Here is a 15,514-nt window from a genome sequence, read left to right as displayed (position 1 = left end):
TTAATACTCATAATGAATATCAGTTTGAATCTCACCTTGCGGATTGAGAAGAATAAATAAAGGTATGAGAAGGTGGAAGCACGAGTGAAATGTGTCAAAATATATTGGAAACATAAAAAGAAAAAAATAATAATGTGCATTTTAACTTATACTATATGTTATTTTAATTATAGATTAAGAGATTTTAAGACTAAATGCATAAAATAATAATACTTAATGTATTATAAGTTATTTTTTAAGACTTTGTATATAAATATATAATACTTTATACATTAAAAATTATTTTTAAAACTTTTAATAAATCTAATTTATAAAATAATATAAATAAAACCATACAATTTTTATTATTATTATTTTCACTAATAACTGTTTAATAGCTCCAATCAAACACCTTTTCCTAACATTCCTTTAAACGCAATTCCTTACCCCGAGCATTTTATTCCCCTCTCATCATATAATATTATTCCCTGCGTATTTTAAGCACCACAATCAGTTAAAACTAATTTTATATTAACTTAATCTTTGAGCCCTGTGCATTTTACCCCCTACACTTTTGTTTTATTACATTTTGAGTCCACAAATTTCTATGAAATTCAAAAAATAGCACCAAAACAACTGCTCTGTAAGTTAAACAGATACTATAACATTTTTATTAATCAAATCAAAACCAAATAAAACTATTATGTATGTGATTTGGGTTAAAGAGACCGAACAAGAAAGGTTTCTTGCATTTAGAATATGAAATATACTCAAACCAAACTTAAAGGGGATGATATGAAATTACACAAATGTAGGAGGGCTTAAAGTGAAACTTGCAACCCACCGAGTCGTCTCCATTTCTTTCTGCAACCCACCGAGTCGTCTTCATCACATTCATTTCAACATCCCCACTCACACCGGTTTCTCTCTCTAGAAATTCTCTGGAGGTTGCAACCATTTTCAACGTTGTTCAATCGAAAATTTGGGCGGAATTTGTGCAAGATAGTGACGCATAAACGTAAATTTGTTATGATTATTGATGAGTTGTATTGAGCTGATTTTGAAAATCAGAAGAAATGCCATTCAGTAGATATCAGATTAGAAATGAGTACAGTTTGGCTGATCCAGAGCTGTACAAAGCAGCTGATAAAGATGACCCTGAAGCTTTGCTTGAAGGTGTTGCCATGGCCGGTCTCGTGGGCGTTCTACGTCAGCTAGGCGACCTAGCGGAGTCAGTACTTCTCTTTTTGTGTCGTATTTCCTTTCATTGTAGTATCTGTTTGGTAGAAATAAATTGGAGTTCTGGATTCGGAATTGAAGCTTTTTGGCTTCAAAGTTGAATCCATTTTTCTCTGACCCCAATTTAAAGCGAAGATATGCTGGGGAAACTTTTATTTTGTGGCTTGAATTGGTGCAAATGGAGGAGTTGGTTGAACTCAAAACCTGAATCGATTAAGCCCATATACCCATTTAAATATCGAGTTCTCCAGAATAGTGCAGAACTTTATGAGAATAGAGTTCATGCTTTGGAAATGGAATTCTAGGGAACTTACAGAACTAATTTTACTTCAAATTAATCTCCTGAAACTAGGATTTCATGCTTGCACACTGTAAATTACTGATTTTTTTTAATACAAATCTAGTGGATGATATCAATGATTCGTTCAATTGTTCTGAGAAATAATAGTGCATTTGATGAATTAAAAAAGGGAGTGTCTTTTACATTTCAAGATCTTTTAAAGTTGAAACCATTAAGGACGTTATGTGATTGTTATGGTCGTTTGCTGTTCGATTATCGTTATGCATTCAGAATGTCTTGTTTCTTTATTATAATGGAATTGGAGTACAAGTTTTAAATGGTATGCTTGCATACTTGTTCACTTCATTTATCATATATGGGTTATTAAGGTAGATTAAACTCATCACATTTGAGCAAGTTGAACAAACCTTTGACTCGATTCCACTGAGGACGATAATGAGTAGCTTTTAGCATCCAGCTTCATATATTGTAAACTATCTTGCAATATCTTTCAAGCATTAGAGGAACATCTGTTTTCACTATTCACAACCCCAAGACTGGAATATGTAACCAAGTATTGAGCCTTAAGTATTTAGCAAGAACATCTGTTTTCACGATTCACAACCTTGTTCCTAATTTTTAGCCTTTCTCCGAGATTTTGTAGAGTGATGAGGACAATACCATTATTGAAAAGTGAGTTCTAATTGAGCACTTTTTGATCTCTAGTCAATTTCAGAAGTGATGCGAAAGAAGAGAAGTAGAAAGTGTTAAACATAAGAGAGTATATTGACACTTCAATATACTCTATTCTTTTCATTGACGTATCATTTATAATCTTATACCTGTTCTATTATTTGTAATTGGTACTATCTACTTAGCCATCTAGAATATATACACACATGTAAGAAATAGTCACTTTTACAAGTTTTATTTTGTAAAGAAATAGGACTATTTGTATATTACTATCTTAGGATGCATTTTGTACGTCAAATAGGATTGAACAAGACTGAACGAGACTGGACTGGCAAAAGTAAGGTAGGCCGGTGAAAGAATTGTGAAAGGTTTTAATTTGACATGAGTAGTTTAGTAATTTACTTATCTTGTCCCATCTCATTGATTTTTGTTCCACCTATTTTGGTGACACAAAAACTCATTCAGTCCTGTCCTTACCTGGTTTGATTGGCGTGCCAAACACGAGACAACAAGTTTTTTTCTGTTCCGTCTTGTCCCTTCAATGGAACTTCATCTTGTGATACATTGCGTATCATATCATTCTAACAAAAGCTTGCATTAAATTCTGAAGGTTTGCGGCAGAGATATTTCATGATTTGCATGAAGAAGTGATGGTAACTGCGACTAGGGGCCATGGTCTACTGGTACGTGTTCAACAGCTTGAGTCGGATTTCCCTTCAATTGAAAGGGCATTTCTGTCTCAAACAGGCCATTCAGCATTCTTCTCCAGTTCAGGTTAGATTTCTGCTTCTACATTAATTCACATCTTATTATGTCTTGCAGGTCTTACCTTATGCTTGTTTACTTGCCTGCTGCTGGTAATTGTGAATTTATGATTGTGATACACACACAAACAAAACAACGACCACAGTAAATGAATTATCGAACACATGACTTATTTATTTATGGGTTTTGTTTATTTATGGTTCAGAACTTTGTTTATTTATGGGTGTTGTTTGAATGTTATATTTTGTGAATTCTGTGTACACTCAGTAAAAGGAATACTGCCCTTTTATAAGAATAATACATATTACAAAAGGATAGGATAGGAAAACTGTAATCATCAATCATGCAGTACTTTAAGGTTTCTGTGCCATTTGAAGTAGCATTCTTTTTCCAATTGTTCACATGACTAATTACTGAGAATCACTATTGATGTTAAAGGTGTGGGTTGGCATCCTAATCTGCGAACGGAGCAGAATCTCATCACCAGGGGAGATTTACCTCGGTTTGTCATGGATTCTTATGAAGAATGTCGTGCTCCACCTCGGTTGTTTCTTCTAGACAAGTATGAAATTACTCTTTTATCCTTGATATTTTATTGTAAGATACTTTATTGTTAAAAAATGGACCTTTTTTCACTCTATGCTATCATAAAATCACTAAGTTGAAGTAAAAAGTAACTCATTTGACACTTAAAATTCAAAAGTACACTAGTTTTGGAACGAAAGTAGCACCTCGTGTGCTTTGGTCAATTTGCAAAGATTACCAACTTATCTGGCTTTCAACAGGTTTGATATTGCTGGTGCTGGTGCATGCTTAAAACGTTATACTGATCCATCATTTTATAAAGTGGAAGCATCATCATATGAAATGATGAGTGCAGAAGCTCAAAGGGACAAAAAAACCCGTAAGACAAAGGTTAGTTTGATGTGAATTGGTAGTCTTATTTTTTTATTGAAGCACCGTGAGTAGGAACTAGATCTTGTAATGATTATAGTTTGCGAATATGTTATATCATATTGAACTTCGCCGAAAATGGAAATGCTGCATTTACCTTTAACTGAACTGACCATCATCATTCTTGCTTTTCAAATTTTAACAGAAGAAAGGATCACAATGGAAAAACGGAAATACTCCCGAGGTTTTTCAGCCGTCACATGTCAAGTAGGTCTCTAATTCAACAGTTATTTTCATGAAGAACGATCCTTCTTTTTTCAATTTTGCTAAGTTAGTGTTTTCAATCGGACTCAATTCCATTTGTAATACTGCAGACTCCATCAATTACTCCTTGAGGAGCGCATTCAGAATGGCGCATGTGAACCTGCACGTCGTGTGAAATTGAAGAAAAGAAAAAGCAAATTTCCATTTGACATGGAGAATGGAAAAGGGTACATGGAGAAGTTGTTAAGTTCTCCACCGGAGGATAAACTCGTCCATGAGGTACCTCTAAGGTCGCATACCGATAGTTCTGGTGAACCGGGGCTTGAAACATTTGAGATTAGCATGGTTGACCCGCCCTTAGGTTTGACCACCCAAAATAGAAGTCCATATGAATCTCAAAGTGTGGATAAGATGGTCTCTAGGGAGCACATGGATGACGTGCCAGAAAATATAACTGAAAGGTTGGTTTTGGAGATGCCAACTTCGAGTATCAGATTCCAAGTGGGTGGGGCCCACTCTGAACTGGAGGACGAGGAGGTAGAAGAGAAACACATATCTAATAATGGTATTGGAGATGGTTACGAATCCGATGTTGCAAGTGAGGCAGACGATTATGAGGATGCTCTTGCTACCATGGAATCAGAAATTGAAACAGATGCTGAACTTAGAGCGAACTCCAATCCCTCCAATCCAAGCATAAAGCAGGAAATGTCTTCGGATGCAAATGTAGAACAGCTTCAATCACAATCTTCAGGTTCCCAATCTGCTTCAGATGACGAAAGTAGCCCAATTAGGAAGAAAATAACAAGTTTTTCGTATTCTGATGATACTACAACCACTTCAATTGACTCTAGTCAAGCCTTTGCATGTATCGAAATTCCATTTCGCCCACGAGTTTCAGCAACCGATGCAGCCTTGCCTGTGGATCAAGAAGCAAATTTCGAAAAAAGTACTAAAGATTCAGATTTTAGTGAAATGCCGTCTAATAATCGTGTAGATGTTAATAGTCCCAAGAAAACCGAAGAATTTCCAATTGATCCAGAAGCCATCGTCGCCTCTACATCTGAGCCTTGCGAGCAAGATAAGGATGATAGTAATTCCAATTCTACCCTCGTGATTCCACATGCAGAAGAGCAGCCTTTTGGTCCCTTTTTGGTAGAACTCGACATATGTGATGCAGATATGAAGCCTAATGAAGCAAAAATCAATGGTGATACTAAGGCAGCTGAAGAACAGTTAACAGATGCTCTTATTGAGTGTAAATCTGATTCATTAGAAGCCGGGGTTTCATATTCTGGTGAAGACGAAACAGAATTCAAGGATAGAAAAACGGTATCAGTTGAATCGGAAAGTAAAGTTGCAACTTCTGCTGCCTTTGATCCTGCTGATTATAGCAATGGAGATGATAATCTTTCTAATCCTGAGGAGAAAACAGAATTGAAGGATCGAGAACCTGAATCGGTTACTTCAGAAACTAAAGATGTTGATAGTAATGAAAGTGAGGATCTTTCTACTTGTGAAAACTTGGAATTGGATGGAAAAGAAGTAGAATTCATCAACTCAGAAGCTGAAGCTGAAGCTGTGACTTTTGCTGTCGAAAAGAATGAAGAAAATGGTCTTTCTACTGCTGAGTTGGGGATCAATGAGTCAGGGGTCGTTCAGACTTCCAATGAATCTATTGAGAAGAAGGAACTGAGTGAGATATCGGTTATTTCTCCGGAGTTGGACTCCTTTCCTTCTTATGATGACTCAAATATTCAATTTCATTATGGCATTCATAGCTCATCTTCGGCTACTTTCAGTGAATTGAATGAAAATGATGTTTATAACCCATCCACAAAGAAGGAATCGACTGAATCTGGTGAAGAGGAATCGAGTGAGCAACCAGTTATTTCTGTCGAAAAGAATGAAGAAAATGGTCTTTCTACTGCTGAGTTGGTGATCAATGAGTCAGGGGTCGTTCAGACTTCCAATGAATCTGTTGAGAAGAAGGAACTGAGTGAGATATCGGTTATTTCTCCGGAGTTGGACTCCTTTCCTTCTTATGATCACTCAAATATTCAATTTCATTATGGCATTCATAGCTCATCTTCGGCTACTTTCAGTGAATTGAATGAAAATGATGTTTATAACCCATCCACAAAGAAGGAATCGACTGAATCTGGTGAAGAGGAATCGAGTGAGCAACCAGTTATTTCTCCAGAGTTGAATTCCGTTCTTTCTGCATCTTATGATCACACTAACATACAAGATCTTGATAGTATTCCCACATCATCCCTGGCTATCTCTGGAGATGTGAATGAGAATGATGTCGTTGACCCATCTGCAAATTTAAAAATCTTGCAGGATGAAACCCTTTTTGTTACTGAAAAAATTGATCAAAATGGACCGCAGACAGATGTTTCACCAGATTTGGACCTTCAACCTGGCGACCATGAACTTATCGATCAATCAAACGCCCAGTTTCTTGAAAGTGCTTCTAATTCTCCTGTATTGAAATCCTTCGAACAACATGTAGAATCTGAATCTCTGAACCAAGTTGATCACATTGAGAAGCTTGAAAATGCATCGTCTATCTTGACCGACTCAGTTTTTGTGGAAGAAAAGGTTGACCAACCTCATATGCCATCATTTCTTCATTTGGAAAGTGTAGATTCTCAGGAAAACGTAGATCATGGAACACCTTTTGATGCCCATTCTGAGCCTAACCTGGTGAACCATGAAAGCTATTGTTCAGAAAAGGTCAAGGAGTTTCAAGATCCTGTAGAATCTACAACTTCAGTTATAGAAACTAGTGAGTCTTTAGTACCTGTTTCTGAAGAACCATCCGTCCTAAACTTACCACAATCGAGCAGCCATATCAACCTTTCTGATCAGATCGAATATCCCTCAGCTCCAGTGTTTTCGGGTTATAACATGCTTCCCCAATTAGCTCCAATCAATCTCGAGGAGATGCCGCCATTGCCGCCTCTTCCACCTATGCAATGGAGAATGGGAAAACCGCAGAATGCTTCCTTGATATCAAAACCAGATAGTGGTCAACATGAAATCAACCCCTTCCCATCAAATTTTCCCCAAATTGAGAGTCATCCATCACTAGATCCGGACAAAAAAGCAGCAAATGAGAAAGCTGAATATGAAGCATTACCAACTGAGTCAAGTTCACACACGGAGGAAGATGGCAACTCAATTGTATCATCAGAAGTGAAAATTTCAGAACAAGTCCCACAACCACCATCTAATGGTGACCGATCTCAAAATGTTTCAACTTCTGGACGAGAAATCTGTTGGCCATCAACTGGATCTTCACTTCCTCCAGCTGATGATGGAAGACCCAACGGTATCCGGCCAATGAAAGTTCAGCGATCTCGTACTCCCCTCATCGATGCAGTTGCAGCTCATGACAAAAGCAAGGTAAGGAAAGGCCCACGGTATTCGGCCAAATTGGCCATTTTAAATGCTTACTCTTGTTTATGTGGAGAACCTGGATCATGTGATATGGGTTTCGTTTGCAAAATAAAACGAAAATGATATAAAGCGAATTAATACTTGTGGTTTTTGCAGTTGAGAAAGGTCTCAGAACGGGCGATGCCTCTGATCCCGAAGGAAGAGGAAAAAGACACTTTACTGGAACAGATACGGGCCAAGGTACACAAATTACTGATCCTTGCTTCCTTCGTTCCTCTTTCACTTCAAATGCTGGTTTTAGATTGTTTCTGCCAACCATAAGAGTGCTATAAGCGAACTTATTGAAAAAGCCCGTTTGGTAAGTCATAAACTAGCTTTCTGAAAAGTTACTCTAGATAAAATTTTCAATAAACTCCATAGGCTTTTTTCCAATTTTTGCCAATTATGCCCCTTTTATGTTGGAAGTGAGTAATCTCTCAACATATACTATTAGGTTACATTGTCATCTAGCTTATTAGCTGCTTCTTTTTTACCAAACATGACTTATTCATTGGTTAGCTTATTAATCAACAGCTAGCCTATCAGCTAGTTAGCTAAACATAATCATAATGTGCCAAGTAGCAAATTATCATGTACTTTTAAGTCATTTTACAACGTCATCTAGCTTAGGAGCTAGTTTTTACCAAACGTGATTGATTCATCACATAGCTTATCAGCCAACAACTAGCTTATCTATTAGTTTGCCAAACATAGTCATGTGGAATAATGTGTTTTACAACTCATATCTTGCATGAGATTCATATGCCATGTGGAATAATGTTTTTGACAACTGCAAATGAGATATAAATTTACACATTTAATAAGGACTTTGTTATGGTCATACCAGTCGTTCAACTTGAAACCGGCAGTCCAGACTAGGCCTAGCATTCAGGGTCCGACAACCAATTTGAGGGTAGCTGCCATTTTAGAGAAAGCAAATGCGATTCGACAAGCATTTGCTGGAAGTGATGATGATGATGACGATGAAGATGGGGATGATGGTTGGAGTGATTCATGAAAACATCAAATTGATGTCAAAGATTCACAACTTTTGTACCCCTGGAATTGTATGAATAGGAAGTTACATACAACAATAAGCTGTATCATATAATATCATCAACATATTTTTGTATAGATTTCTTGCTCTTTTTTTCTTTCTGGTACTACGATTTTACTGGTTTGTCCTTCCCATGATTATGAATGTAAGTTGGGCTATATACAATAGGTGCAAATGTGTAATTTCATCATTCAGTGTAGATATGTTGGCTGTATAAGGGGGGTTTTGAGTATGGTGCATGTCTGTGCTCAAGTTGAATTGCAGATTTACAAGGCTTATTTGTTGGGATATTTGTTTGATTAGTGCAATTCCTCTAGTGAAAAATGATAATTCAAAAAGGAAGTTTGAGTAAAACAGAAATTATAATTATTTGGGTTTGTTATTTATGATTAATACTTTATATTATGAAACAGTCGGAAACCAAATATTCGTTAGACTAGATAGATGGTATGTATGGTTTGTAACTTTTTCATGGTTTGTATTTGATTGGGACTCTCTGTCTCTATTTTGTATTTAAAGGTAGCTTATGTCCATCCAAACGTATACTTAAAAAATAAGATGACTTATAAGTTAAATTGTTTAACAATCTAACCTCAGTGTTCTGTAATATAACAGGATAAGAGGTGATTTAGAATTATAGTAGTTGATCATTTAAATGATGTAGTAAATTAATCAATCACAACAAACATACTTAATTTGTTTGTTAGTTTAAATGATAACAATGAAAATTAACATGTTTAGCAAATGTTTGTCGCACGATCTGTCTTACACTGTGTTCTCGAAACTTTTTTTGCGAATGAAATAAAAGGAAAGGGAGAAAGAAAGCAGAAAAAACTCGTGTTCTTGAAACTCTTTTAAGAAAGAAAGGAAATGAAACGGAAGGAAAATAATCATAAGTTTCCTCCCAAAACTTTTGTTCCAGTTATTGGAGGAAAATGAAGAAATTAAAATTCTTTAAGAAAATTATTAAAATTACAAAACCATCCAAACTTTCATTACACATATTTTTACAAGTTATATTTATTATATTTATAAAAATGACATATTTCTTTTTTTTTTCTTCTGTTCAAGAAATTATTTTGTTTTTTTTCCTTCCCTATACAAATAAAAAAATTATTATTTTTTCTCTTCAAATTCGATAACACAATGTTAAAGATGTATAATTTCAAAAATTTTCGAGTTTTGGTACGGGTTTTCAAAGCTTGTTTTTAGGCCTAGGTCAGGCCGAGTTAGGATTTGGGATTGAAAAAGGGTCCAATTAGACTTTCTCATGTCATGTGTTTTGTAGTTTTTCTAGGCCAGACCTGACCCCAAGATTTTGACTGATCGGTTTTTGAAGACGGACCCAGACAAGACTTCAGGCTTACTATGCTTGGCCTAGGCTTAGTCCTTGGCGTGGGCCTAAGTCAAGCAAGGGTTTAAATCAAGATTTAAGCTTGAACCTTTTTTACACCTCTAAAATTATCGACAATACCACAATATTTGTTAATGCTAGAAAGTTACTCACGTAATGTAATGAAATACATCTCGATTTTAATGTTTCATATATTTTTTGTCTTTGTCGATATAATACGATTTTATGTGTGTGGTTTTAAAAAGTGAATGTTTAATTTTAAATAAAATATAAATTTGAAGATATTTAATTTTATAACCAAGAATCATTCACATTTGATGTTGAGCTTTTTTGTTTGCTTTCATCATAATTAGTTTCTCATATTGAAGATCCCTTCACATTCAAATATGTGTTTGGTGCTAAATGATGTCGTTTTAATCTTTTCTTGATTATTGACAGCCGCCTCCTTTCTTCTTCAAAACCCATTCAACAAAATTCCATGGTAATTCCTCTTATTCATTCATATAAAACAAAACTTCAGTAGATTAAATATTCATTTGTGTGTTACTGCATTCTACGTGTGCCAACTTCTCACCGTCCACCCAGCTCTGCTATTCCCGATTGCTGAGAAGAAAAATCGAAGCTTTTCGGTTTTCGTTTTTCAATCTGTAACAAAGACCCACATCGAATCTTGAGAAATCGGTTGAATTTTGAGGATCAAAGTTGAAAAAGAAGATGGATAATGGCAATAACAGCGGCGGTGGCGGTGGTAGTGGTGAGAAGCAGAGCCACCGTCTGCCGCTGTCGGATGTGGTGTCCGATTGCTTGAGGAGGTGGTTTCAAGATACCCTCAAAGAGGCCAAAGCTGGGGATCTTTCTATGCAGGTTTTGGTTGCTCAGATGTATTTTAATGGTTATGGGATTCCAAAAGATGCCCAAAAGGTTTGATTTTGACCTCTTAAAGTGAAAATTTTACTGCGATTTTTCTGGCTTCTTTTAAATTTTTCAATTTGCATGTTTATTGGGAATCTGATGAATTGGGAATTTGGGGCCAATTGAAGTTTTGACTTTTAGGATTATCAAAGGTCAAACTACAAGTGGTTTTGACCTTCACAGTTGAATTTGGTTTGAATTCCCATATGGGTATATGAGACCTAGTTTGAGTTTGGAATCACTTTATGGAAGAACAAATGTGTGTGAATCTTGGTACCATCCTGCAAGCATGTGTTATAAATGATCAGTTTATAGCTTTTGCCCTAATCAGTGTCACAAAATATGAAAAAAACCAATGCCAAATTATGTCTATATCTAGACCCTTTTGGCAAGTATTGGAGTGAGTTTGTGTGGCTTGAAAGACACAAATGAGCTAATTCACAAGAAGCAGAAACTTTCTTTAGTTTGATAACATTGGTGGTCAAGAATCATTTCCTCCATTTGTCCCATGGAGATTGTAACATTTCTATTTTTGGGAAGTTTTCTAGTTACATTGCCTATGTGTTACTTATTTGTGCCATAAGTTTTGTCATGCTTACTCCATTTAACCTTGTTTGTGCAAGCTTATATTGGTATTTCTTTATAAGGGTGTTGATGGTTTCCCAAGTATCAAACTATGAGGAATATTTCTTGTTAAAATCACTATTGGGCTGTTGGATAACCGACAAATTAACTAAACATGAGTAATATCGGATTACTTAATGGTGTTGGTTCACATTAATTCACAAATTGGTTTGCCAGGCAAAAATTTGGATGACAAGAGCTGCAAGAGTCCGATCTTCAGTTTGGAAAGTTAGCAATAAACGTCCAGGTCATCTCTCTCTCTCTCTCTCTCTCTATATATATATATATATATATATATATATATATATATATATATATAAATAGATAGATAGAGTGAGGTTCAAGGGAAAACCCCCAAAAGAATGAAAAACCAAGGAACATCCTAATAACCATTCAATATGCACATGTGAATACAAGTACTTGAAGACGTTTCCTGGTTTCTATGCACATGTGCATACTGGAGAAATTACTTGTATGCATACCGTACAAATGAATGATTGTTAATGTGTTCCTCAGTTTTTCATTTTTTTTGCGGTTTTCCCTCAAACCTGACCCTATATATCTATATATCTGTGTGTGTATGTAATTCATTTCTGTGTCATTTATCAGGTTATAATGCAAGTGATTCTGATTCAGAAGAGTTGTTGGATGACTCTTGATAGGATGAGTAGGTAATGCATCCCAATTTCAATTTGACAGGTTCTCCATTTTATGTATTTTTATGGATTCTCTTGGGATAATTTGGTATGTTAGCTATGCATATTGCAGCTTATCACTTCTTTCTTAGGACTTGCTATCTGCTTTCTTCCTAGAATAGTTGGCACACATGATTGTATGAAGACCATCCACTCATGTACTCCATCCTTCACATAGAAGATAGTTGAAATTGGACTTTTTATGTCGATGAAATTACTTTTATTGAAATCCAAATGAAAGCTGAATTGGCACTTCAGAATTCTTTAATAATACCATGGATGTTACAATAGGTCTAATGTTTTTGAAGAAGATGCAAACAAATTTGAAGAAAACTAGTTGGTTGATTAGTCACCTCATAGAAGTTGAGAAATGTTAAAAGAAACGTGGAACCATAGGCCACTTGTTCTCAAAAGCGGAGATAATTTGCACTTTTTCACTTCAGACCAAGTACTTCCCTGACATAAGATCAATTTGAACTGTGTTACTAGTTCATCACCAAGGTTTTTAACATTTCTTAGAAAGTGTAATGTCCTTATCAAGAAAATATTTCACATAATATTTGAAGTTTGTATCAATTGAAGTTGTAAGTCGTTCTCCTTGATTTTAAAAAGTCTTGGGTATCTCTTTTTGGCTCCTAGGGAGTTAGGGTGTATATTGTTTTAGTTTTAGGGTTTAGGGTTTAGGGTTTAGGGTTAAGACTTAGCTAACCATTAACATACAGTCCCCCGTCATTTAGAATTTACCCCTTGTTATTTATTTTGTCTTTTCTATAAGCTTGTTAATTCCTTCTATACAAATCACCTTTGCTTCTTGATTGTATGGTTTAAAAGGCAACTACTGACAACATTAGAACCTAAATTTAAGATTTAAGTTCGAGACTCATTTTAATAACCTTTTTCCGTTAACCCAAAAAAGTTGGATAGATTTGCAAGGCGGGATATCCTTTTAGTTAGATATGGTAGCATCAAATGAGGATACGAAAAGAGTTGAGTGCTGAGTCGTATAAGGTAGGAAACTCAAGTACATATCTAAGGGAACAGAGTAGGGGTGAAGACGTAAATAGAAAGAAGGCGTGTTCGTAACGAGTAGATAAAACGCACTATAAGGGTTATGTGTAACATCAATACTCCAAACTTCACAAGATTCAGAACAAGATTGCTTGTGCATGTTTCATTCTATGGGAAAGTTGTGATTGGTATAACTTAAAAACCTTGTAATTGCATCAGATCTTGCAAATATTTATCTAGTAAACAAATTAGACCAATATGTCTCACTTGAAGTAGGGTTGATTTTTTTGTTTGTGCAAACTGTAAACCAAACCAAACAAACCCTGTATATCCCACTCGGAGGTGGGGTCGAGGGGGTGGGATGTATGCAGACTTAACCTCTACCTCAAAGAGTAGAGCAGTTGTTTTCGTGAAGACCCCTGGCTTGTGCAAAAAGAAAGGATACAACTTGCTCAAAGAACTTGTTTTTATTTAATTTAATAATCTGATTGGGTCAGGTTGTGGCTTAATAGATCCTCAACTTGCCTCAACACTTTCTACCCTCTTGTTATTTATCTTGTGCCTTCTATTTGTACATTAAGCTCTTTCATACAACCGTTTATTCCTGAAACTAGCTTGATTATATAGCTTAAAAATGTGGTCATTTAACCACAAGGGTGGTGCCTAATTGGTTTGAGCTTGGCTCCAAAGGTCAAAGGTACCAGGAGGTCACAGGTTCAAATCCAAGGAGGAATAAAAATCCCCTTGTGGCCATGGAGGTTCAAATGCGATGACTCCGGGCTATTTGCAAAGCACGTGGTCGCCCTAGGATTAGTCGGCTCGCATAGCTAGTTGGATATCCAGGTTAATCCAAGGAAAAATGTGGTCATTTTGTGGAGGGGGACAGCATGTTAACTACGAGGGTGCACAACATATTTAGTAAGGGGTCAGGTGCAAATAATAGGGGAAATGGCATCAAAAGTTCTCCAAGAGGCTTAACAACCCCAAGTTATAATAGACATATAGGACTAGATTATATAATGAAAAAGATAGAATTATTAGAAAAGGCCTATATTGAACTGTAATGCATTCGGAAAGAGTACTATATTGTACCTATTCTGCAATCGTATTCATGAAACAAAACAACCCTTGTGCAACAAAGTTCCAAGTCTTTTCGCACAGTATTTCCCTTGCATTCTGAGGAGTGAAATTGTCACGCGACTTGTACACGTGATATTTTGGTCGCATCGGAGTAACTCCAAGTTCGACTTTTGTTCTGTGTATCAAGAAGTTCATTTGATGCAACTCTTCGCGGTCCTCGCACCTTTTTAATCAGTTGGATTCTCACTGATGCAAGAATTTACTTATACAAATGTCTCGTTTTTTTGGCACAGAGGAAGTATAATTTTCTAGTTTCATTTTGGATGCTGATGACTCATTCGGTTTGGTACCCTTCTCTGTTATTTATAGTTTACCGCCTTGTTATTTATCTCGTTCCTTCTAAATGCATGTTAACCCTCTCTGCGTAACCACCGCTTACTTCTAAAACTAGATTTTTTCTATGGTTTAAGAAGGTGATCATGATGGTGGATGGATTAAAATGTAAATGAAGGAAGACAAGTTGTTAACAATTGTACCTATTAACTCATAGTTTTAAAGGGTAGACGCCACTATCTGGAGCGCCCCCACCGAACGGGTCCCACAACCATCGTGGGAGGTAAGTCAGCAATAAGTGGTGGTGCCCAAGTTTGAACACGAGACCTCCTTCATGGATGACCACCATCCTACCGTGTGCATAATGCTCTTCAGTTTTATGCTAATAACTATTGCTATTTGCTTTCATCTTAAAATAGTTAGCCGATATGATTATGTGAAACCGTTAAGAGTAGTCTTTCTATGCGCATGATGAACAAGTGCGTGCATACATGGTCAATAAGAACATCTCCAACAAAACAACTACTCTAAAATAGAGATTTTGGGGATTATGCTTAACTCATTGGTTTGGTTTCTTTTGCAGGGCTCTGATTTGTTCATCTAATCAATCAATCAATCAATCAATCATTTGTGCGAAATTGCACCTGGGTTTTTGATGCAAACTTTTCGCGGTTTCATTTTGTTCTTCGTTTTAGAAAAAACCAATTTGTACAATTGACCGGTTTTCAGGTTTCAGTTCTTGTAGAAATAACTTTGGTTTTCATTTTTTTTCCTATGCCGATGAACAGTTTGTGAATTCCTGGGTTTTGTGATGAACTCGAAATATGTTGGGTCAATGTCCGTTTTATCGTTTCTCTTCTTCTTCTTCTTTATTAAGCAACTCATTTTTC

At 36.0% G+C, this 15,514-nt stretch overlaps 2 protein-coding genes across 3 annotated transcripts; both read left to right on the top strand.

Annotated features, from left to right (window-relative positions):
* Positions 1–876: 876 nt before the first annotated feature.
* On the top strand, positions 877–8,783 carry LOC112518479 (protein SCAR2-like). The gene is made up of 8 exons (XM_025126185.1): positions 877–1,210; positions 2,802–2,965; positions 3,395–3,518; positions 3,742–3,871; positions 4,056–4,117; positions 4,225–7,528; positions 7,679–7,762; positions 8,409–8,783. Exons 1-8 carry the CDS (start codon positions 1,056–1,058, stop codon positions 8,577–8,579), a joined length of 4,194 nt encoding a protein of 1,397 aa, XP_024981953.1. The 5' UTR covers positions 877–1,055; the 3' UTR covers positions 8,580–8,783.
* A 1,604-nt stretch (positions 8,784–10,387) lies between these two features.
* On the top strand, positions 10,388–15,514 carry LOC112517995. 2 transcript variants are annotated; one of them, XM_025125477.1, is made up of 4 exons: positions 10,388–10,893; positions 11,686–11,755; positions 12,118–12,179; positions 15,208–15,514. In XM_025125477.1, the coding sequence occupies exons 1-3, from the start codon at positions 10,687–10,689 to the stop codon at positions 12,165–12,167; spliced, it is 327 nt and encodes a 108-aa protein (XP_024981245.1). In that variant the 5' UTR covers positions 10,388–10,686; the 3' UTR covers positions 12,168–12,179; positions 15,208–15,514. The 2 variants fall into 2 exon arrangements, with proteins under 2 accessions (XP_024981245.1, XP_024981246.1); XM_025125478.1 differs by lacking the exon at positions 15,208–15,514 and adding an exon at positions 14,585–14,882.

The sequence above is a fragment of the Cynara cardunculus genome (assembly GCF_001531365.2).
Source record: "Cynara cardunculus var. scolymus isolate 2C chromosome LG 9, CcrdV1, whole genome shotgun sequence".
NCBI lineage: Eukaryota > Viridiplantae > Streptophyta > Magnoliopsida > Asterales > Asteraceae > Cynara > Cynara cardunculus.
The sequence above is the reverse complement of the archived record's forward strand: the minus strand, read 5'-3'. Positions and strand labels throughout refer to the sequence as shown.